General features: G+C 37.7%; 1 protein-coding gene across 3 annotated transcripts in view; it reads right to left on the bottom strand.

The window, feature by feature from the left end:
• Positions 1–17,465, bottom strand: part of PTPRC (protein tyrosine phosphatase receptor type C) — a 61,525-nt gene extending 44,060 nt beyond the window's left edge. For all 3 annotated transcript variants that reach the window (XM_061465135.1, XM_061465136.1, XM_061465137.1), the window contains exons 1-2: positions 17,315–17,465; positions 17,112–17,229 (exon numbers count right to left, since the gene is read on the bottom strand). In XM_061465135.1, the coding sequence (XP_061321119.1) occupies positions 17,112–17,178 (67 nt within the window). In that variant the 5' untranslated portion in view covers positions 17,179–17,229; positions 17,315–17,465. The remainder of the gene's footprint in view (positions 1–17,111; positions 17,230–17,314) is intronic.
• Positions 17,466–22,767: the final 5,302 nt, after the last annotated feature.

Raw genomic sequence — 22,767 nt, 5'->3', positions numbered from 1 at the left:
CTTGCCCAGCAAACCTGTGACATGTGACCATGGCACTGTGTTTATCTTCCTAGTATCAACCAGATTTCACTGGGGAAATATTGTTTGACTGCAGGTAATGAGCAAACTTAATGAAAATTTATGTTTCTTTTCAGATGATAAAGAATTTCCAAAATAGATGCAGTCAGCCTGGTTCAATATTTTTTGGTAAAGATATAAAAGAAATTAAGTTCCCACCATTACTGCTGCCAAACACAAGAATTAAAAGAAAATGTTCATTTTCACCTAGTCTATAACTCCATCTGAAATGCATTTGTATTCCAGAAATATAACACAGTTGGATTTTTGAAAATTATTTAAAGTTGCATATTTAACAGTTTTTGAAAAAGGATAAGAACAGACACAGGAACTAACAGCAAATGATGATTGTAGATGTACAAGAACAGCTGGAGTAGCTATGAATTACAGGAACATACTCATGTTCACCTGCAAAATTAATACGGCAGACAAGCATCCAGAGCTGGTTTTTGCTGCTCCTCTGACACCACCAGGAAGAGACTGAGTTTCATCACCAGAAGATTTAGCTCACAAGATACACTTTCAACTGTACACAGTATAAGGTAAATCAAGCATAACTAGTCAAGCATTTTGCTGTTTTAACAGTGTTTGGAACTAATGGACTTCTTTCAATTTCCTCGTAAATGGCAGCCTGGTGTCACAGGATGTGGGTGCCTTAATTTTATCTCCACTTTGCAGAGCACTGGTCTGTACTTAGCAAACCAGCTCTCAGCTTGCATCGTAAGCAAGCGCCTTCCCATTCCCATGGCAAGGCTGCCTGTCAACCCACAAATGAGTAAACTTCCTCAGCTGAGGTAAGGTAGCAATAGTAGCAATGTACAAAAATATTAACACTTCAGCCTACATCACTTTAAAAACTTTTGCAAAACTAAACTACCAGAAAGTTTAGTTGCTCTAATGCATCACCTTTCACTTTTAGCATGCTTCTTTAGTTACAAAGCACCACAAAAAGCAGCCTCTCCATGACATAAGCCTCAGGGTACATCACAGAATGAAACAATTATCTAAGAAATAGGATTGACTGTAGTTTATCTTCCATGAGCATTACACTGTATACAGAAGATCCAGTGACTGTCCTAGATTAGGATGATCTGAGGTGCCCAGTAAACACATCCAAAATACTTTCTCCTTTTCTAGCTCTGTCATTGCTATTTCAGGTATTCTTTAATTACTGAAGGTTCACTGAACTAAAGTCCAAAGAGCCAGCTTTAAAAACATAATTACTGTAGCACACTGACTACCTCCACAATAGAAACTGATGCTTAGGGAGTTGGTTTCTATTCTTACTGCAAGTTCACACTCATAAGTCCTTCACAAGAACTTTTGGGTGAATTCCACATCATTCCGCTCTGAAGGTTACTTCCTGAAAACAACTTCTACAAGCCTTATGCATAGTTCTTTCCTAAAAGAAAATCTAGCATCAAGATGAAAAAGAGGCAATGGGTCACACCTCTTCCCCACTGCTCACAGTAGCAAACACCCTGTGCTGTTAAACTGCTGTGACCCCTTTCCCGCACCACTAACAGACTGTAGCCAACTCTGGTTTCTAACACTGCTTTACACCTTCAGGCAGTGAACAGGAATCTCTCTGGGGCCAACTGCATGAAAACTTTGTGAAAAGGCACTTTTAGTCTTCTGTTTCATTGCTCCTGTTAGTTTTTAACAATATAGCAGACCCACCGAGTTATTCACAGCTTTTCTCATATGCTAGAATCGTTATTTTATTACCGTTTATGTTATTTCCTGAACTAATTTCTTCATTTTGGTAATAATTACTTTGAATTTTACATATGGCAGTTGATAATATCTTTAGTTAGTATCACTCCAGATGGATTTAGAGCTTCAGAAGAAAACCTCTAGTATCTAAACACACACTCATAAGACAGCTTTTATTTTTCTCCCTGGCTTTACAGCTCCTTCTCCTTTTAGGCTCAGGCACACACTTGCACAGTGTGTTAACACAATTTCCTTACAGGTTCTAATATTTCAGTTAATTTCTTTTATATTTTCTTTCAGTTCATTCTAAAATGCTTTATCCTAGAGCCAACTTCCAAACACCACTTGTCCCAGAGAACACTAGTGCTTATATTCTTCAGAAATAGCACTGGGGATTTCAGGGGAGATGTAACTTTTACTGTTTAAAATATACCTAGAAGATGCCATATTTCTTTGCAAGACATTGCATTTATGTAACATCCTCACATCTCTCACTTTCTAATACCAATTGCACACAGATTTGTATAAGGCTAACTCAAAATACCTAGTTATAAGATAGGAGCTCTTCATGGTAAGTCTCTACCAACATCTTAAACTGTGCAAGTTCTTTGGTCAGGTATAGTGGAAGCTTAATGCAACCGAGTGAATTAACTTTGCTTCTTTGCATGCCCATTTTCCAGTCTAACTTAGTAGTATTTGTAGTGAGACTCTATGAATTCGTGCCTTGTCCTCACAAAGAAAAACTTGATTACTGTGCAATTCCAAAGTACTGAGAACAGAGAAGGATTTTTCAGGCCAATTTTAAAACTGACAGATGTAAAAACAAATTACTGCATCTGCACATTGTTACCTGTGGCTTTCTTAAAGTAGAATATATTCTCTGTAAAAAAGTATCACAACATGACATTAAACTAAGTCCCTATTTACTTTAAAAAGTGGTGACTCACTGCAACAAGAGCAATGCAATCACTGGAAAAACTATACAATGCCTAACAGGTTTGGACACACTAAGATCAGAGGCATCCAAGTAGCCTCAGATTTCACCCTTACGCATTGATAGAAATGGATGACTATCTCTATACCAGCACACCTGTAAACATTTCCAAGCTGACAGGTCCAGATTAAGCATACAGATACCAAAGGGGAAGCACATCCATCTGCCATACTCTGGTTGCTACATGAAGGAAGCCTAAATCTGCAGGAGGTAAGGGAGAAATAACATGTGCCAGGATGTTTCCCAGTACGGTCAGAGGGCCAAGGCTGTGCGGGACAGCTTAGAGCATATTACTACCTGCAGAAGAGATCCAGTCAAAGATGTTTACACCTGGGCATTTCACATCTTCCTTATAATTTTATTTTTTTTTTATTACATAGCTTGCATTATGAAGCTTTAAAAAAAGATTTCTATTAAAGCAGTTTCTTTTATTTAAATATTATAAAAACCCACAATCAAACAAATAATTCTTTCTGTTTAACAGAATTGCAAAAGAACAGTAAAAAAAAAAAAATCAGTTGATTTCAATGAAATTGCCCTGATATAAAAATCATAAATGCCATAGAAAATAAGAGTTCATACTGTGGATTAAATGTATATTCATATAAAGAAATACAGACAGTTCATTCTGACAGATTACTAGTCTGCTGGCAGTACAAAGTGCTACGGACTTGGATGTGACCTTGAAATGCCTGTGGCATTGGGTTTTACAGAAGATGTACAACCCTTGCATCTCCAGAGAATCCTTTGACTCCCCCAGATCTAGAGTATCTGTACTGTATGATGTTTAAAGCTCATGGTTGGTGGTTTTTTTTTTTCATTGTAGCATGCAGACAACTCCTGTCTAAATTGAGAAACTCTAAGGAAACTTTTCTACTTCCTCTGTTTTCCTTATAGCAAGGCTTCACCTATGGAAAATGCATGAGCTGGTCTAGTGCTCACAAATTTGATCATTATATTAATAAATACATCAAAAGCAATATTAAAAACATGCAACAGTAAGATTTTAAACATTGGATAGTTAACTAATATTAAATCTAATTATTTTTAGCAAAGAATCATCAAAGAACTAAAATCCAGAAAGGATTTTGAATATTGTAACGACAGCAGGCATATGAAAAGCAAGTGTACCACAAAGATAATGAGCAGAGAGACCAAGCTAGGATCTATTTGCAGTCAAACTGGTTTCTTCTCCAGCAACTGCATTGTGAAGCTTCTAAATGGAATCTGCAGACAAGAAACCAACATCCAACACTTCAAATGCTCAGCATCACACACTGTCAGTCATTCCCAGCATTTTCATTATGAGTTAAATCTCCTGTCTCACTATGAGAAGAAGTAATGGGGATTTGGTTTTGAGTTTGTTTTTTAGCTAAAAGCTTTGAATCACTTTTTGTTCTGAAATGTGGCATTACAATGAATTTCATGACAGATCATTTCCCTAATGATCACATTTCCTGGAGTGAGTTTTCTCATCTGCCTCTATGACTGCATCAGCACTGCAACCGCACGCACTCTGCAACACCTTCTAGCTCCAGCGAAAATGCTATTATATGTGCACAGATTGAAACAGGACTCAAAGAGATATATCACTCTGACCTAAGACATAGACTGGGAGTCTGCAACACAAGCACAGCTGAACTGTTTTGATTTTGCATTTCTTTTACAAGGAAAGTACATTGTAACTTTCACAGAAATCTGCCTCATTAAGGTCTATTGTTGTAGTCCTGATCATGTTAATTTGCATTTGCATTTGCCTCCTGCAGTACCACAGTATATAGAGATCATAAAATTAAATGCAGCGGCTAAATGTACTGACCCCTGATGCAAAATTACTAGTGCATTATTGTTATTTCCCTGCTCTTGATTTACTCATGCTCATACTCCAGAACATCTGAAAGGTGCTACCCTATGATCTGCTCCAACTGCCCAAGCAACCTTTTTATTTCTGCTTCAATCTGATCCTCCGCCTGGATATAGGCAGAAATTTTCTTTTGAACCTGACAGAAATCTTCTCCCAGGAAGAGCGGTTAATACCTTCGTGTCTTCCTCCACTAACCTTTGCTGAACATCAGATTAAGTTCTTATGTCCACCCATTGGTAGGGTGACAAGTACATTACACAGAAGGTTAACACAGGATTTCTGCAACTAGCTGAGGTGATATACAGGCCTCCTACCACTTTGCTGACTGACTAACAGGATTCGCTAAATGAATGGTTTATTGTTCACAATAATCAATGTTACATTCTCCTCATGTTGCGTTGCTCAGTATTGACTTTCGGCTTGAGTTTGCTACAAATTATTATTTCCTTTATGAAATAAGTCACAACAAACCAACTTAAAAGTCTGAATTCAAAAATGCTCCGTCTTCATTTCTCCTCTTTTTTTTTTTTTCCTTTTTACTCTGCAAAAGTTCCACAGTATTTTTCATGCCTAACAACTTTTCTTTTAGAAATCAGCTCTCTGGATCTGTTTCCATTTACCCTGGGAATAACGACTTTTCTTTACTAAAGTGTTTTGAGCTCTGTTACAACAAGATATTTATGAAAGTGCATTGAACTCCATTTACGAAGCAGAAATATTTTATATTAGCTGTATAAGGTGACAATTTGCTATGATGAACATGTGTCCCAAGGCTCTTTTCTTTTGCATTTCCTTTAAGCACTAGTGTTTAGCAGCACTTACTAAATAATCACACGGTCTGATTTGCACAAATACATACTTTTCCCTGTAATGACACAAATATTTTGCAAGGTAATGTTCCATGAACGAAAAACGTTCCATGGTTGTTTTAAGGAAATTACATTTCTTTGTTTCACCAAGATGTATTTTCTCAGGCAAAACTCATATTTTCTCAGGCAAAACAGCATAGTTTGAAAGCTGCTACAGGTAAGAATTTTCTGAAGGGACACTACAATCATTTCAATAGTGCAGTTCTAAGACATAAATGAGATGCCTTCCTGACTGGAAAAATTATATATTTTCCTTACTAGATATTACTTCATAATATGCTTACTCCCCAGAGAAGGGAGACATTCTCAGCCACTTCTTTGAGACAGAATTCCTCCCCTCCCCTTTAAGAATTGCCTTTAGTCTTTGTTATAAATGGAAGAATGATAGTATTCGGCCTACACTTCCTGGAAACTCAGCCTGGGCCCATGTATCTGCTTTTATCAAAATATCCGTCAAAGGTCAGGCAATTTTCCACACTCATCTAGAGACAAAGATGCTACCTATCTTGATGAATCAGTGCAAGAGTGTTAATGCTTCTCCCTCAAAATAAGTCAGATATAATCACTAAGAAAATGAAGGACATTATTTCCATGACTATAAGAATTACAATCTTATCCTATTCCACAGCTTCTTCCACTGTGGGCCTTCATTCCAGCTCTTCCCTGGCTTTGGAGTTGGTTACAGGAGACAAGGGACCAAACAGCAAACCAGTCAGTAGTGAGCTAGGCTCTGCACTCGTTCTGTCTGCTGTCAAAAAGTATGAGGTCTATTAGAGAGCACAAGGCACCAAATGCTAGTTTGAAAAAATAAAAAATAAGAAAGGCTTTCTTCATGCTACCACTGAAGAAATGCTGGAGATATTAGGTTTTCATCCTTTTAAATCCATTTTCTCTTAAACCAGTTTCACTGTCCTTCATCTGATGTTCTGGGGTAGCAATAGGTGTACCATCACATCCTGACTCCCTGTCCCACAGCACTGGTCTTCCCCCATTTGGCTCCATATCTGATCAACATTTCTTTCTGAATGTTAACTCTTATAACTACTAGAAAATTTCACTAAAGATGCCAACTGCATCCACTAACACCATAAAGATCTGACAACAACTGTAAATTAGAAGACTTATCATTCTATCAACAATTGCAGTGCTTTTCAAAGACTAAAAAAAAGATCTTCAGTGATTTTTTAAAAAGGATGTGGGGTTCTGTACCTGTTTCCTGTTACCTGTGGTTGCTCACTGCCACAATGACAAGCTGACATAACAGACAGAGCTCAGATTTTACAAAAAGACAAGTTATTATTAAGAACAGATATAGAAAAACATCCTTAAATAGTTATTACACAATACATCAGCTTCATTCAAGACTCTACTCACAGACGTACCTTATCATCAACTACTGTAATAACAAACACAGCTATTCCAAACCCTTAGCATTTCACAACAAAATCCTTTCAGTCAAACCTGCAGCCATCTAGAAACCAAGTTCTTACAACCCTGAACCACAACCCAGCAAATTAATCACAACCAATTAAAAAGAAAAAAATAAATCTGTAGAGTTCAATAAATATTTCAAAAAATATTCTATACTGTAACATGGATCCAGGTCACACTTGAATTAATTGCAAACAATTCCCACAGTTTGTGTCTAAACAGTTCATCTGATATTCAGGAAACATGATGTCATCCTATGCAACCCTGAAGATAAGTTCCATATTTCTTTCTCCTTGCTTTTTTTCAAGAGAAATTTTCCCTCAGTCTAAATAAATCTGTTAGGTCAACTACAGGTCAAAATCAATTTATTGTTGTTATTACTACTTATGAGCACTTAGATATTAGCATGCTGAAAGCAACATAAAAATTCTCTGAAGAGAATGTGGTCCCTCTCTTTCATATACAGATGTTGTTCAAGTTAGCTCATCTCCTGTGGACAGACTATCTGCTACAATACTTAAAAATCAGAGGGGTGAGATTATGTGCTCTCCCATGCAAGAGTGAATGTGTGTGTGTGTGTTTGTAACACATTATCTGCACATTCTGTTGTTTGTTTATGGTATTTCACTCACTGCTGAGAAAATGTAATATGTTAATGAAAGGATTAAACAGCTGGAGAAAATAATAATTGCAAACAAATATAGTACTTTTGTACGTGACCTGATCTTTTATTGTTTCTTTATATTGAGAGAGGAGCTTTGGACTACTCTTTTACCTGCAGCAGTTACAGTTTTAAGAGTTGTCTTCCAAAAATATGCGCATTAGTTGTTGTCACGTAAAGAAGTTATAACAGTGCAATGCGAGACCTGCAATACATGGACCAATGTAGGAGAGTTCATTTTGGATCCAGGAAATAATTTATTCAGTTTTATGCTGCTTTGAATGAGATGTTGCATGTCCCTTTCTCAGAAAAGTAAATAAATAGCACAGGAGATTATACAAGCTCTTTGGCTGGGCACATAAGCTACTGCTACTTTTTCCCTTATGTGTCTTTCCTCTTGCCTCTATACCATTCCTTTTTAAGAAATACCTACACATAGCTCCTGCCTGACTTTCCAAGCCTTTAGTATTCATAACTTCATAAAAAATTTCAGCAGCTGCACCCTCCTATTATTCACACCACCTCAGTGATGAGCACAGGAAGGCCTTCTGAAAATCTGATCATTTCCTTCTATGAAAAAACAGTTCTCAAATGATTTGGAGCTTACAGGCAAATCTAGGGATGTCTCCTCCAAACAGCTTTCTCAGGGCAGCTCACAGGGAAACAGAACTTTGAGTCTGAATATCTCCAATATGTAAAAAAATAATAAAAGTGGACTTTATTTTCCTGTTCTAATATAAAGCCAAAGAAAATTCAAAACACTCTAAAAAGACCACAAAGATAAAATAAATCTTGTAAGACACTTGAAAGCCTTTTCAGACTTTCCACTGACGTCACCACTGAGGTGAGACTTGGGTGATCAGCAATTCTGTTGCAAAGAGAAACAGAGAGCATAAACTGCCAAGAGAGCAGCCGAAAATGCCACATCTGACATGCTCTGTGTTATTAAAATGTCTTCATTGCTCAATTAAGAGAGGTTTTTTAGAAGCTGTGGTTTGCAGACAATCCTTCCCTTGCCATTTAAGGCATGCTCCTGCAATGACAACACACTTGCTGACATCTCTGGAGCAGAATCACTTCCACACTGCAAATGGCTCTCTCCCCAACAGTGACACATAACCTTAAACCAGCTACTGTGTCATACACTTTCCCGTTTATTCAGGGTGGTGAGAAAAAAAAAAAAAAGACCCTTTAACCTAGGATTAATCACAGAATTAAAAAAAAAAAAAAAAAGCATTTTTATTAGGTTTTGGAATAATCTAATCCTCAAATCTCAGAATTTTTGTGGAATCTTTTCTCCTGAACTATTCTGTGATTTCTAGAGAACTTAATACATCCTGTGTTGATTCAAAAGGCATATGTAGGCAAGATTTCCATAAACAGTATGCCTCTATAAATCTTACTACATATTGAAACTTTTCTATTTTCTCACTTAAAAACCCTCATGGCCAAACTGGCCAATCTTTAGAAAAGTATAAAGTACTAAATTCAGGAGGCCAAACATCACTGGATTTTATGAAAGTTTCACCTGTAAGTATTATGAAAACTTGAAGTATCATGAAACCTTGAAGTATCACAAAACCTTGATCCATTAATATCAAGGATAAATAACTCTTTACAGATCTCACATTCATCTCTTTGAAATGCCTCCCTTGCATTCAGCACCATTCCACTATAAACCTTCTAAACTGTTGTAAATTGACACTGTGTTAAGATGTTATTATTCCTGACGTTTCTTAAGAGTAAGAAGATGCACTGGGTGGCTCTCAGAAACATTTGTTTGTTAGTCATTTTCTTAACAGACTAGGACAGCAAAATCAGAAGTGCTGCTAAGTTATAGTAAAGCATATTTCTTACCACTGTTTCACATCTTCCCCTCAAACCCCAACCACATTTCATACTTCAGACTAACAAATTAGACTGCAGGTGTGTGGAGGATGTAGAAAAGTCTTTCAGTTCTGTTGAGACAACACAGTTGAGTACAGAAGCATTAATGAAACTGCAAACAAGGCCAAGTCTTTTTGTGCACTTATTGGGCAGTCTCAGGTATCATAAAGGTTAAACTTCCACTCATACACAGATGCATGGCAAAGGCATGCACATTCACACATATTATTTGGGGATGAGGCAACTTATATATCGCTTTCAAGAGACTTAGCGCAATAGTCTCTCACTGTCATCAGGGACCAAATAAAAAAATATACATAATTTTAAATATATATGCTTCATTATAATTTATTTTTTTCCAAGAAAGAGTGATATGAATAAAGAAATCCTTCACACTCTATCCAAAACTCATTAAAACCAAAAGATTTCTTTAAGGTGAAGATTTATGTGATACTGCATTCATTATAGACAGTGCAAGTCTATCTCAAGATTAAATAAATTGCTGCAGTAGCAACATTGATCATCTTTCCTTCGCTTATGGCAGTACATAATTTTAAATCATACGCTGACAGAGTCATCTTGGCCCATATTTCTCCAGAACTGTTGGTCAATGTTTATAAATGCTATCACTAAGGTGCCTAAACTACCCAATTTACTATACAGGCTCACTATTATATTTACACCCTCAAGTGTGGAGGGTGTAAATATAAGTGTGCTTTGTAACATGAAGCTTTTCGCAGCTATATTCCATTAAGCACACCTTCTCATCTCATCCACATACAGTGGAAGCCAAAAGCTGGCAGTCCTGTTCTTGTGTCTCACAAGGACTCAACCAACTTCAGTTATTTCATGCTACGTTGGTTTAAATGGAGACTACATTTGACATGATCATGTTTTATAGAATTTCAGATTTGCTGAAGTTAAGCACAGTATGGGTTGTTCCTACTTAACACTAAAGTATCAGCTCCCCATTGACAACACCCGTGCTTTAGCACTGAGAACAAGGTAGAAATTTAAGTCACTTGTTTCATAGTTTTATTTTCTTTGCTCAGCTACACTATTTACACTATACACTTTAATGCACAACCAGTTCCTTCAGATTAACTTGTAGCAGTTTACAGGTTGCAAAAGACAAGCACCCCTCAGAATACTTAAAGAATTATGATTCTACATTTTGGAACAAGGTAAACATTACTACCTTCAACTTAACAAATGATGAAACTAGGTCTGGAGAAATGAAAATGACTTAACACATCACACCATGGGTTTCTGAGACAGGCTAGACTGCAGCTGACATCTGTGTCTTAGATCTTATTCTAGAAGCTTGACTATGCTCTGCATTTATCTTATGCTTTTTTCCACTTACATGTCTTAACTCACAAGCATCCAGAAACAGTTCAGAGACTAATACTATCTTAAATATTCTAGTCACAGCTTCTGCAGTATATATGATAACCTGGAAAGGCTTTACTAGCCATATATTTTTGTACCATCTCAGATGAGGCTCTCTATTGTACTGTATTTCCCCAAGTGTAAAATCTTTCAGTTCATATAGGACATAGATGCTTCATTTAATGAACTACTATTTCCTTATATGATATACAGAAAGCTTCATTGTATGGCTTCATTTTTCTATTAGACAGCTAGTTTGATTATTTCTCTCTTTGTCAGGAAAAGAATGTATTTCAAAAGGAAATTAAAAATATTGCTCCACGGAGTCCACATTTTTGCAACAACAAAAAATGTCATTCACACACAACAAAAGATACCTCTAGAGCTCTGTGCAGGGCAGTGGGATTATGAATGAAGAATAGACAGATTGTAAGAGAAGTCTTTGAAATCAGAAAATAGAAAGATAAGCTTGCAGGCTAGCCGAGAAGGCACTGGCACAGAGGGAATAACTGGAAGAAAAGTACTGCAACGTAGTGGTATAAAAGAAAAGAAGTGGATTCTGTTAGCTATACAACACTATGGATAATATAAGCTGGCACTGAAATGCTCACAGCTAGTTTCTAAAACCCTGGCACTATAGCCCCCAAACTGCTTTACTTGGAAGGGAAAGCAGCCTGGAAATAGAAAAAGTGCAGTAACAGTTACTGAAACACCAGTAGAACAAGATCTGTTTACAAGTGTATGGATAGCCTGGAAATGCATCAGGAGACACAGTACAATAGTCTGAGAGAATCACAGCACAAAAATCTGAGTAAAGTTGCAGGGGAAAAAAACAGCTACCACAACTGAATGTTATTTTAATCTTGATATTTACAGGAGGAAGTCAGACTTTTACCACTTTAAAACTTATTACCATCTTTTGCACAGAAGTGCTTCAGAGCCTAACCTGAGCTTTGAAGAGAGCAAGTTATTCCCCCCAAAATGTATTGGCTGTTCTGCACTTCATAGCTCGCCTGAAAGAAACAACTGCTTCATTTCTAGTTATATACAATTAAAGATGATTAAATGTGAACACTGGACAACCCCACAAAATGCAGAAAGCAGCAAAGGTCTGGTACAATCACTGCCTCCCAGAGAGTGCTGGCAGTCAGAGCCCTAGCAGCCAGCTCAAAGGGCATATCTGTCCCAGGCAGGTCACAGACATCCATTCTAGCCCTATCTAAGCTGTTACATTCCTGTAACACATGTTGTTGCTAGGGCTTGAAAGGAGTTCACTCACAGCCATGAAAAGCTGAATTCATGCTAGCAGGCCTTGCCCAGCACGTGGCACTTTCCTGTGATGCTTCTCACTCCTCTGCTGTCTCGGGTGCCATCTCTGCAGCCACCCCTGTGCCGCGGTTCCCCTGTGGTGCTCACCTCAGGGCTGGCAGCACCAGAGGAACAGCCATACAGAAGGGGAATGACAGAAGGGCAAGACTCAGGGCAAGTCTGTGCTACAAAACACAGGGCAATGCAGAGGCAACCACGCTAAACTCTGAGCAAGGTAGTTAAATGAGTATGAAGAGAAGTCAAGTCACAACAGCAGACACTTCATTGTGGGCTAAGTTGCCCTGCCTTCATGGTTGGTGAGATGTATGCTTATGAATATTAACTCTTAAAACTGGATCAGGAATGTAAACAGAGGACAGAACATTTTCATGGCCTGCTGCTCTCCTTTCCTTACTCCCAGCATGGTACCGTATATACCACAACATAGCTGCACAGCAAAAGAAAGCAGGATAATTTTTATGCGATATATACAATACATTCACAATTTCAGTCTGGAGACTGCCTACTTGTTTAATGCATACACACTCCCAGGGAGGTGGGCAGCTCTGCAGATAGGTCACTGGAGTCAGAAAAAGAGAGCTTGATTCCTAATACTGGGAACATTTTGAAGTCGCTTCATCCTGTTTCCTTCCCCCCATTTCCTTCTGCCTTATCTCATTATATATGCAATGTTTCTAATCCACTCACTGTCAATTTCTTCTTCAGCACCTAAATATATAAATGTAAATTCACCAAATTAAAACTGAAACTAAAGGAAGCGGTTCCAACATACCATGCCACTGAGAGCTGGACTTTCTTTAGTACTTGTCTCTGCATGGCAGTTTTGGAGCTTTAAGTCTGTCAATATACTGATGTGAGTGAATACAGAATGACTAGCAAATATCTCTTCCATACTGTGTAAAAAAGACTCATCAGACAGAATCAACATCTCTTGCCTTATCTGCAGTTATAACCTGCATACCACATTACCAATCCAGCTACCTGCTTGCAATGTCTGTGCAGGTCTAGGTGAACAGGTAAACAAGATTATGTTCAGTTTAAATCAGTAGCTAATTCTAGTCCAGAAACCATGTAGCTATGCGAGTGTGCTGCTGTGCTCTGATTAATGTGTGTCTTGCTGGTGGCTTAGGCACAACATCATAATGAAACTAAATGGCTTCCACCTTAGAAGTGACTTGCATCTGGCCAGCCCAGGAAATGAGCAGGACTGCCTGCACCTCTGTGCATACACAAATTCTCTCAGTTGATTTTGAATAAAGTATTGGTACTGTGCAAGATGTGAAAAGCGGGCAATTTTTATTAAGAAGTCCCTGAGTGCAGGATTCTGAGGTATTTTTTTCAGAAAGCCTCAAATGCACTAAAAAAAAGAAAATAAAAATGACAGTTGTAATCAGAACCTGCAGTGTGGCCATCATAAGAAGAAATCAGAGGCAGTGCTCTTAAGCCTTCACTTCACTTTCATCTACCTTAATACCTATCCTCCTGCCAGATCAATTCCCCTAGTGCTAGTTTTGGCTGCGACAACATTAATTTTCTTCACAGTAGCTGGTATGGCGCTAAGTTTTGGATTTCACTGAAAATAGTGTTGATAACACAGAATCATGCTCAGCATATGTAGCTGGGGAAAGGAGGAAGGGGAGGGAGCATTTGGAGTTATAGTATTTTCTCTTCCCAAGTAAAACATGATGGAGCCCTGTTCTCCCGGAGACAGATGAACACCTGCCTGCCAATGGGAAGTAGTGAGTGAATGTCTTGTTTTGGTTGTGCTTCGCTAACTAAACTGTCTTTATCTCAACCAATGTGTTTTCTCATTTTTATTCTTCTGATTCTCTCCCCATCCCACTGTGGAGGGAGTGAGTGAGTGGCTGTGTGGTCCTTAGTTGCCAGTGAGGTTAAAACACAACAGTCCTTTTTTGGCACCCAACATGGGGTTCAAAGGGTTTGAGGTAATAATAGATTTGATTGGAATATGCTGGATCAAATTCATAGCTGTTATTGCTGTTTAGGTATTATTGGACAGGCTCCTGTGCTTGCTATGGAGCTTATTTGCCTCACACTGCCCCAGCCAAAACCAGCACAGTGTGCCTGCTGAAGCTTGGTACTTTTAACTTGGAAAATAAAAAAAGCCACACCCAGAACTATCAAACAATTATTTAGTTTCCTGAAATAAAGGAAGTGGCTCAGAAGTGGGTGAAAACTTTTGAAAGCTGTCAAATTGCTATTTCTGTGGAGAGTGGGGGAGGAAGATGAATTAATGATCTAATGGAAAAAAATAGTGTTTGTCCTGCAAGCATTACTCTTTCTTTTTTCTTAAATGGAGGCAAGAAGGTTTTAATGAGTTCAGGTGTTGTTGGTTTTTTTTCTGGGGGGTAGGCAGGGTGTTGGGTTGGTTTTCTTTCGTGTTGGGTTGGGGTTTTTTTTAATTGGGTTCTTTAGAGGTGTTTTTTTTTCATTTGGGTTGTTTGGGGGTTTGTTGGATTGTTTTTATAGACAAGCATAGATGTATTGTATCACGTATGTCGGGATAAGTTTTTTAATTGGGAGATAGGCTCAGATATTAGAAAGCCTTCTGTTATCAATCTTACACTTAAGATTTTAAGAAGTGCACATTTGACAACTGAAGATTTATTAAAGCTAGCTATTCCATGTACGTAGAGATGAAAGACTTAACAAACAGTACACAAAACACTGATGAATTTAATGGGATGTCTCAGCAATGCAAATATTTAGAAGGACAGACTGAACTCCAAATTTCGTATTTACTGGTACCATATATAGGTATGTATAGGTACATCCACAAAAAATGTTACTAACTTGTGTATTTCTTACCAGGATAATCAGCTGGACACATGCCTTTTACTTGGGGGATTTACGTAGTGACCAGGCCTTTGTGCAGGCTCTAGATATTCCTAACTTTTCTGTTGTTGCTTAAATTTAGTTTGATGCTGTGAAAAGTGGTTTGGTGATTACAGGAAATCAGAGATGTTTTATACGATGTCTGTGCATGTGGTAGATGCCAGACACTCTTAAATTTTCTCCTGCTAGGTCCTCAAAATCGTTAGGTACAATAGCCTGTTGAAGAATAATAATAACAGTAATAATTAAAGTCCCAAAGCTTACCCAACACTTACTAACGAGCACCTGAAAATTGTTCTTGCCATAAAACCACAGCACCTTTTCCAAATGCTGCTCCACAATTAACAAACCCCTCCCTAGAAGACAAGTAACCTATAGCTATGAGGCAGAGTAATCTACACTGTAAAGATGAAATATAAAGGTTCTGGCACCCTGACAGGAGAAACAATGTCTGTGCCAACTACATGGTGAAAACAAGGCTGTGAAATTGAGTACTTGATACTACAGTGTGAGGCAGTTTATTGCTTTAACCATACTAGACAAGAGTTAAAATGTTGTTTCTTTGAGGCTCTTCAGTTTAGTAAAAGCATATAGAGAGGAACTGGCTAAGGCTAAACCACTGTGTGTGGACAGAGAAAATAACTATCACTTGAAATAAAATACTGCTACCCCTCTGTCTTTCGGCCCTTTCTGTTAGCTAACACATCAACTGACTGTGGAGATGGCTGAGAGAGCAGACAGTAACCTGCCCTTTCTGGAGAAAAGGGAGCAGTGGGAAGTCTCAGAAAGACTGACAAAATGGAAAGTAGGACGGCAGATTAAAAAAAGAAAGAAAAAAATTAAAAAAAAAATGGGGACAGGAAAAGCAAGAGATTTTGTTCTTTTCCTCTACAGTACAGCATTCACTTGTTTTCTTACAGTATCCAACAGCTACCAATCAGATTTATTCAGTGCTGCCTCTCTTCAGAGACTTTAAGGACAAAAGAACTAATGCTTGTGCTTCAAATGTTCTTCTTAGCTGGTTATCAACTAAAGACAGATCATTTTCTTGCTTACATCAGTATAAACCTGGAGTTACTATAGTGACATGATGATAGAAGCACTCATAAATTCAATTTATGTAAAAAAAGGTTTCAGCCCTGCATATAATCTGCTGCCATTTCAGAATATATGTTTCAAGCCACTTTTTAGGGTGAATATTACTTTAGAGAAAAGCTTTTGTGTCTGCCTCAACTATCCCAAATTAAATTCACTATCAAAACCGATGGAAGGTACATATACATAGAATGCTGCATGTTCTAAAAAAAAGATTTTCTTAAACATAGATCCATTTTTGTCTTTATATAAAGTGTCACCTCAAAATTAATTGCTTTTCTTGCTACTCACATTATCTGTTACACCTAACATGTTTTGCAAGATCAACCTCTTGAGCTCTTTCTCTCAGAAAATTAAGAGTGACAAACTCACCTGCAGTGAGGTAATTGAGCAGACAATTAAAAACTTTGAAGGCTCTTTAAGAAGTGTTTTTTATAAAATAAAATAATTAATTTTGAAAAAATAATTAAAAAAACAATTATAGAGATTAACCTACAATGTTTAGATTTTTCTTACTAACCCCACTGCACTAAATATCAAAATTTGAGGAACTGTAACCAGATTCTGAGATCAGGGAGTGGCTAAAATGGAAGGGAAGATTTTCTTCTTAAGGATTTAAACACTGAAAACAAAGTACTGCATCGTGAGGTCAAACCAAACATAAAGACTGTATTGAACAGGTTCATAAGTGATCTATATGTATTCTTTTTCAAATACAACTACAAATCTTTTTTCTTTCTGAATGGTTCGTATAGCTCTCGTGTATGACCTTGCGGAAGACATTTTAGCCTTGTACATTATGCGTCAATCTTCTGAGTTCTGACACCATTGCATACAATTGCATTCTAGTTTCTGAAAAAAATTGTTATTTCTCCACTTTGCAAAGCTTTCATTTGTTTTACCTCTACAGAGAACATTCAGAGATCAAAAGGTGAGAAAGAAATATTAATTTCTACCTACCTTTGACAAAAGCATCCTGTCTCAGAAATGCAAGACCAAATGCTAAGAGTTTAAGCCACAAAAACATGGTTATTCCTGGAAATCAGGCGTATCCTTATGAAACAGCATGTGTGTTTCTCTGGAAAGCAAAATAAGTGTTATCTGTCTGCAAAAGAATTTCTCTGCAAAACTTGAACCAAAAAGGAGAATAACTAGGCACCTACATTGCACTGCCTGCTTATCTGTGAAGGAGTTGCTTCCTCTGTTACCCCGAACTAACCACTCACAAACTCACTATGCAGTTTAGTGATGTCAGAGACAATTACTTCTTCAAAAAAAAAAATTCTTTTAGTTCCAGGAAGTCAAGAGGGTTTTTCTCAAGTTGCTGCAGTAATGCTCAGCTTCCTTAATTCAAACAAAACAGGTTTTTTTCAGCTATTTCTTTCTACTGAGCAGCTAAACAAGATTTGGCAAAGATCTGGATTAAACAAAACCATTCTTTGTATTCACTTTTTTATTAAACATGTTCACTGAGCACCTATGTTTTGGAAGCTAATTAACGTTCTATGTTATGGATGCTTCTTAAGATTTTGGTTGAGAGAAAGAGAAACCCAAACCTTCAGTCAACAAAACCCTTATACTAGCAACAAGGCCTTCATAAAAAGATGCATCATCGAGTGAAGTGACTGCTGATTCAATGAAAACCCTCTAAACGTGGGATTTATTTCTGAATCTTTCTGCAAGGATGCATGCAATCCTAGGTATAAGAGTAATACAACAAATGGATAGAGGCAGTTTAGTCCCGTTTTCTGTAATGTTCAGTTCCTAATTAGACAGCTCAGTGCAATTCTTTACCATGATAGTGCCAGAAGATTGTGGTCCCTTTTCTGGAAAGGTACACCAAAGACATTTTCTCTCACTGCATGACCTGAGATAATACTCAACAACTTCATGATGCATGTCTGTTGTACAGTGTATTACAAATGGAATAAACATTTGGATTGCCTCTCATACTGAAGGTTTCGAAGGTTTTAAAAGAACAAGTAGAATCCTGCCACAAGACAAATAAAGGGGAAGAGAATATATTTGTACTTATTCTTCATATCATAAGTCCTTCCTAAGAGGAAGAATTCCTAAGCATCACATAGAAAAATATTGCACAAATTCACATAACAATTCACAGATGACATAAGAGAATCAATCTCATAAGATTAAAACCAGCTTTCTACACATCCAACTTTGAGTCAAGCCTTACAACTCAGGCCAAAATCTTAGCTTACCTTTCTAAGCAGTATGCATCTGTGCAAAATAGCTGTAATCATAATTATGTTTTAAATGTGTTCAAAACAAAACTGACATAGAGATACCACTCTGACACTCCAGAGACCCCCAACTTTCATATACAATAATTTCATCATCCTGGAGTTGTCACAAATTGAATTTGGACTGTAGCCATACATTTTCTGCAGCACTGACATCTTAGTCCCTGTTATCCTACACAACACCAGGATAACAGAAAGGCTGAAGTGTGCCATCTGATGAATAGACTGCAACACTTATCCTGTGGAGAATTTGACTTAAAGGCTCTCAACAAGAACCAAGCTCTAACAAGAATCAGGAGCCATTTCCACCTGATCTTATCCAGTCCTCAAAACTGCTGCAGACCTGGTCTAAGAAGGAGGAGGACATATATATGTTTCAGAAACCAAACTTTCTCAAGATTCCTCCCTCAATAATGACCCTTTGCAAGCAAGTGATTATCAACTACATACACAAAGCTGAAACTTACACAAAAAAAAGTTCAGATTTAAGCAAAAAGCATAGAATGAAAGGGAATCAGTGTACTTTGCTAGTATTTGCATTAGATCGTAGGTCACAGGATATAAAGCTGTGTATACGGCAGGCCTTCAGAACCCACAGAGTAATCTCAGCTCTACTGGTTAATGAAGGAGGGCAGTTTAGTTCCTCCCAGCCACAGGGAAGGTCAGAAAGCGGTTGCTGTAGACTTGCTGAGTGGAAAACATGCTCCATAAAAGCAGTTGGACAAGAAAGAGAAGACTGTTTAAAGGGGAAATTCCTACAGTGCACTCTGCACATCATTTTTGCCTGATGCTTTATGAGAGATAGTGCAGAAGGATGAGCTCAGTTTTTGGATGTATCCTTCAGAAGAAGACTGCAGTTTATGTTTGGAAGATGACTTTGTGTGTTCTAATAGCCTTAAAAACATTTATGATTAATTCTGGGTAAGCCACAAATAGGAAATGATACATGGGGTGTAAATACACTGGTCTAACCATAATCTATTAATTTATCAAAAGCTGCAGACTGAACCTCCACTTCTGGAGGAGTGGGAGGGAATTAATTCACTTTATTGCAGATTAAGCAATGGGCTTTTAAAATAAACCCTTTCTCAGGACACAGCCTTAATCTTTAATCAAACAAATAATTATGTCAGTGCATAACTATAGTGGTATACTTCCCCTGTGCTGGAAAGAAGCAAAACCTGAACCAGCAATTTGTACTGTTAAGGATTTCTAAAATGGCATTAGAAAAATGTGTAAATGCTTAAATTATCCATCTTTTTGTAAGTCTCACTCTTTTGTAAGTTATGAAAAGAGCTAAAACCCCAAACCAAGAAGAGAAACAAAACAAAAAAAGCAACCCACTTGCAAGAAGGTTAAATCTTGTTTGATTTGACTGTTTCGCAATACAGTCATTTGTTAAATTACCATAAATGCGTCCATATTCTGTGCAGTTAAATTCCAGCTCAAAAGGGTAATTATACCACAACTCCAATAAAATTTAAAAATATGAAGTGCCAATAACAATCAGTTTCCCTCTCAATTTACATGTGAAGCCATTGGAAGATATCACAAATATATGCCTCCTGCTTCATACCAAAACTTTGCATATATCAGTATGAAGCAATTCACACAATTTTACATGAAAATACACTGAAATCATAATCAGAAAATAGATTAATTTTATATGAATTTAAAGTGGTTTAAGACATAAATGTTTCTTATATGAACTAATTATACCATTTGAAAATACTTCTATGATGAAGCTATTATATATTTGCAGATAAATTAACCACCCAGATCTAGTTTAAAACTTTAAAACAAAGAAAATAGAAAGGCAAGCAACAAATGAAACAAACTCACAAGAAATAACAGAATCATAAAACAAGTTGCATTTCAGAACTAGAAATCTAGCTAATATTTTACAGGGATATATGCAGGCTATAATCAGCTTCAGCACCTAAAATACATCACAACTGGCTTTGATTGACAGTTGCCAAAACCAGCTTGGCTTTACTGTGAGAGTGAAATTAAGTCACAAAGAAATATAGTATTGGAGTCTGTATATACAGATACTCTATCCTTGCAAAGATTTCTGAAACAGATGATATAAGGAGGGAGAAAAATCAAATTATTCTATGGAAAGATGCAATGAAAATTCTGGTTTTTATTTGCATTGATTTACATGACATATATGTCCCACAAGACGTATGCTGCTAATGACACCACAGCATTAGAGCAAGTAGTTGTGATCCCCAAAACAATACACATGCCTATCCTCCTGCTCAGTCTCTCGTAACATCAGGCAAAAATGCTGCAGTTACTCAGTGACTGACAGTGTAAAAACTCTGCCCAGATCCCAAACAATCTTGGAGCTTGCTGAGACCAGGACCTCTGATAGCCTCCACAATCACTACCACCTTCATTTCTACCAGGAGGTGTGTCTGTAGCTTGGTTTTGTAAGTTGTGCTGCACAAAGGCATCAGATTATAGAGTGCACCAAGCATGTCATGATCCTCAAACACTGCTACACAATGTCACATTTTTATTTCTGAAGGCAGTTAGCAGCGGTCCTGCTTGGCCAGGTCTTTTTTTTGCCACTGTGTAGGCAAAATCAGGGCAGAGGAAGAGAAAATTCAGCTGAACATGCTTGATTCTGTGGTCAAGATTTCCTTTTGCAGAGTATTTCACCAACTTTCAAACAAAACCAAATGGACAGCCTGGGCTGTACTTACTCTTGCAGGAGCTCACAGGGAATGAAATCACCCATGAAGGTAATTGCATTCAAGTGGGAAACCTGCAAAAAGGGGCCACAGCCTTTTCAATATATCTAAGGGGAAGGAAGAGCAACAGCTGGAGTGTAAAAAGGTACCCACATAGGCTAGATACACATAAGCACTTCCCCATAGCTACCTGCTCTACAATAGCTTTACTAAGAGGCAGTTTAGGGTGCATGGCATCTTGCCTTTTTCAGTACAGACTCCTGTCTTCTTTCCTCCCTCCAAGCAACAATGACATTTGTGTCTGCCTAAGGCAAGGGGGAGGAAGGAGCACACATGACACCTCTGCTCCAGAACAACTCCATCATATGCTAATGAAGCTAAAATACCCCTACTATACTTTGGGTAGAAGCCAAGGAGTTGGTTCCTATTTCAGTGAAGGGCAGAGAAAACTAGAGAACAGCCATAAAACCCACCACCATCTGCCCTAGAGGCTGAGAAAGCATGGACTCTTCATCCTTATAAGCAACTCTGACACTCACCTTTTGTACCCCAGAGTGTTCCCTCTCTCTACCTGGAACCACAGGAGTAGGAGGGAGCAGACTGGAAAGATGAGGGAAAGGCAAGTGTAGCAGTAACCAGGGTATGAGCAGTAGTTTCATACAGCCACAAGCCAAATAAATGCATCCCAGCTTGGATTGTTGTGAATTGCCCCCAAAAGATTGGGCATCTGCCCTCAGGTATCAAACAACAGCCATACTTACCCTGCATACTAATACTTACTGGGCCTGTGCCACCCAAAACCCATTATTCCACTGTGTTCAATGCCATAGGAACTGTTACTGAAAGTTGTCAATTTCATATGATTTCCACTATGAATATAGCCTGCATATATCCCTGTAAAATATTTATGCTCAGTTCCACCCTGTGTTCATTTCCTAAAGAGTTTAGTCAAATAACAATGGGGCACTCATACTCCTTATCCAACACAACTTCCAAGTCCAGATTTTCAAAGTCAATATGGTGTCACCTTGGCATTTATCACAAAGATTTTTAACTGGACTACATTTTGGGGAAGGAAGAGGGGTTGTTTGGCTGGGTTTGTTTGTTGTTGGTTTTGTCTTCTAATTCAGACAATGGTGTTCTCCACCAGTACTTAAAACTTGATGCTGTTTTATTTTAATGTGTTTACAAAATGTTGTATAGATTAGTTTTCTCAAGAAATGTACTCTTGAAAACCAATCTTTGGTCTCATCTTGTCCAGGGGCCTTGAAAGAACAAAGCATCGGAGCATGAAATTAAAAAAAAAAAAAAAAAAAATTTCTCTGCATACTCCGTACATCACTTGGACTTGAAATTATGCAGACTTTCTTTGATTTGCATAATTTTCCTTGCATGGAAGTCAGCTCTTATGGCTCAGCTCAGTTACACTAATATTCAGCGTATCTGCACATCAGAATTAAGCAGTTCCAAAGAATCTGAAGGCACACACCTTAGAAAACCCTAATAGACACAGGATAAATTCATCCCAAGGGCAACTCTGTTTAAATCAAGGAAACTACCTCCATAATGCATTTCATCCTGTAAAATTAATTTGACAGCCTTACTGTGAAAACATTATTCATGCTAGAGAATATATGTTATAATACTCTTTTG

This window comes from Pezoporus flaviventris, unplaced genomic scaffold (assembly GCF_033815535.1).
Source record: "Pezoporus flaviventris isolate CSIRO_AGI_PZ_B2104156 unplaced genomic scaffold, CSIRO_AGI_Pfla_v1 ptg000040l, whole genome shotgun sequence".
NCBI classification, from domain to species: domain Eukaryota; kingdom Metazoa; phylum Chordata; class Aves; order Psittaciformes; family Psittacidae; genus Pezoporus; species Pezoporus flaviventris.
The sequence above is the reverse complement of the archived record's forward strand: the minus strand, read 5'-3'. Positions and strand labels throughout refer to the sequence as shown.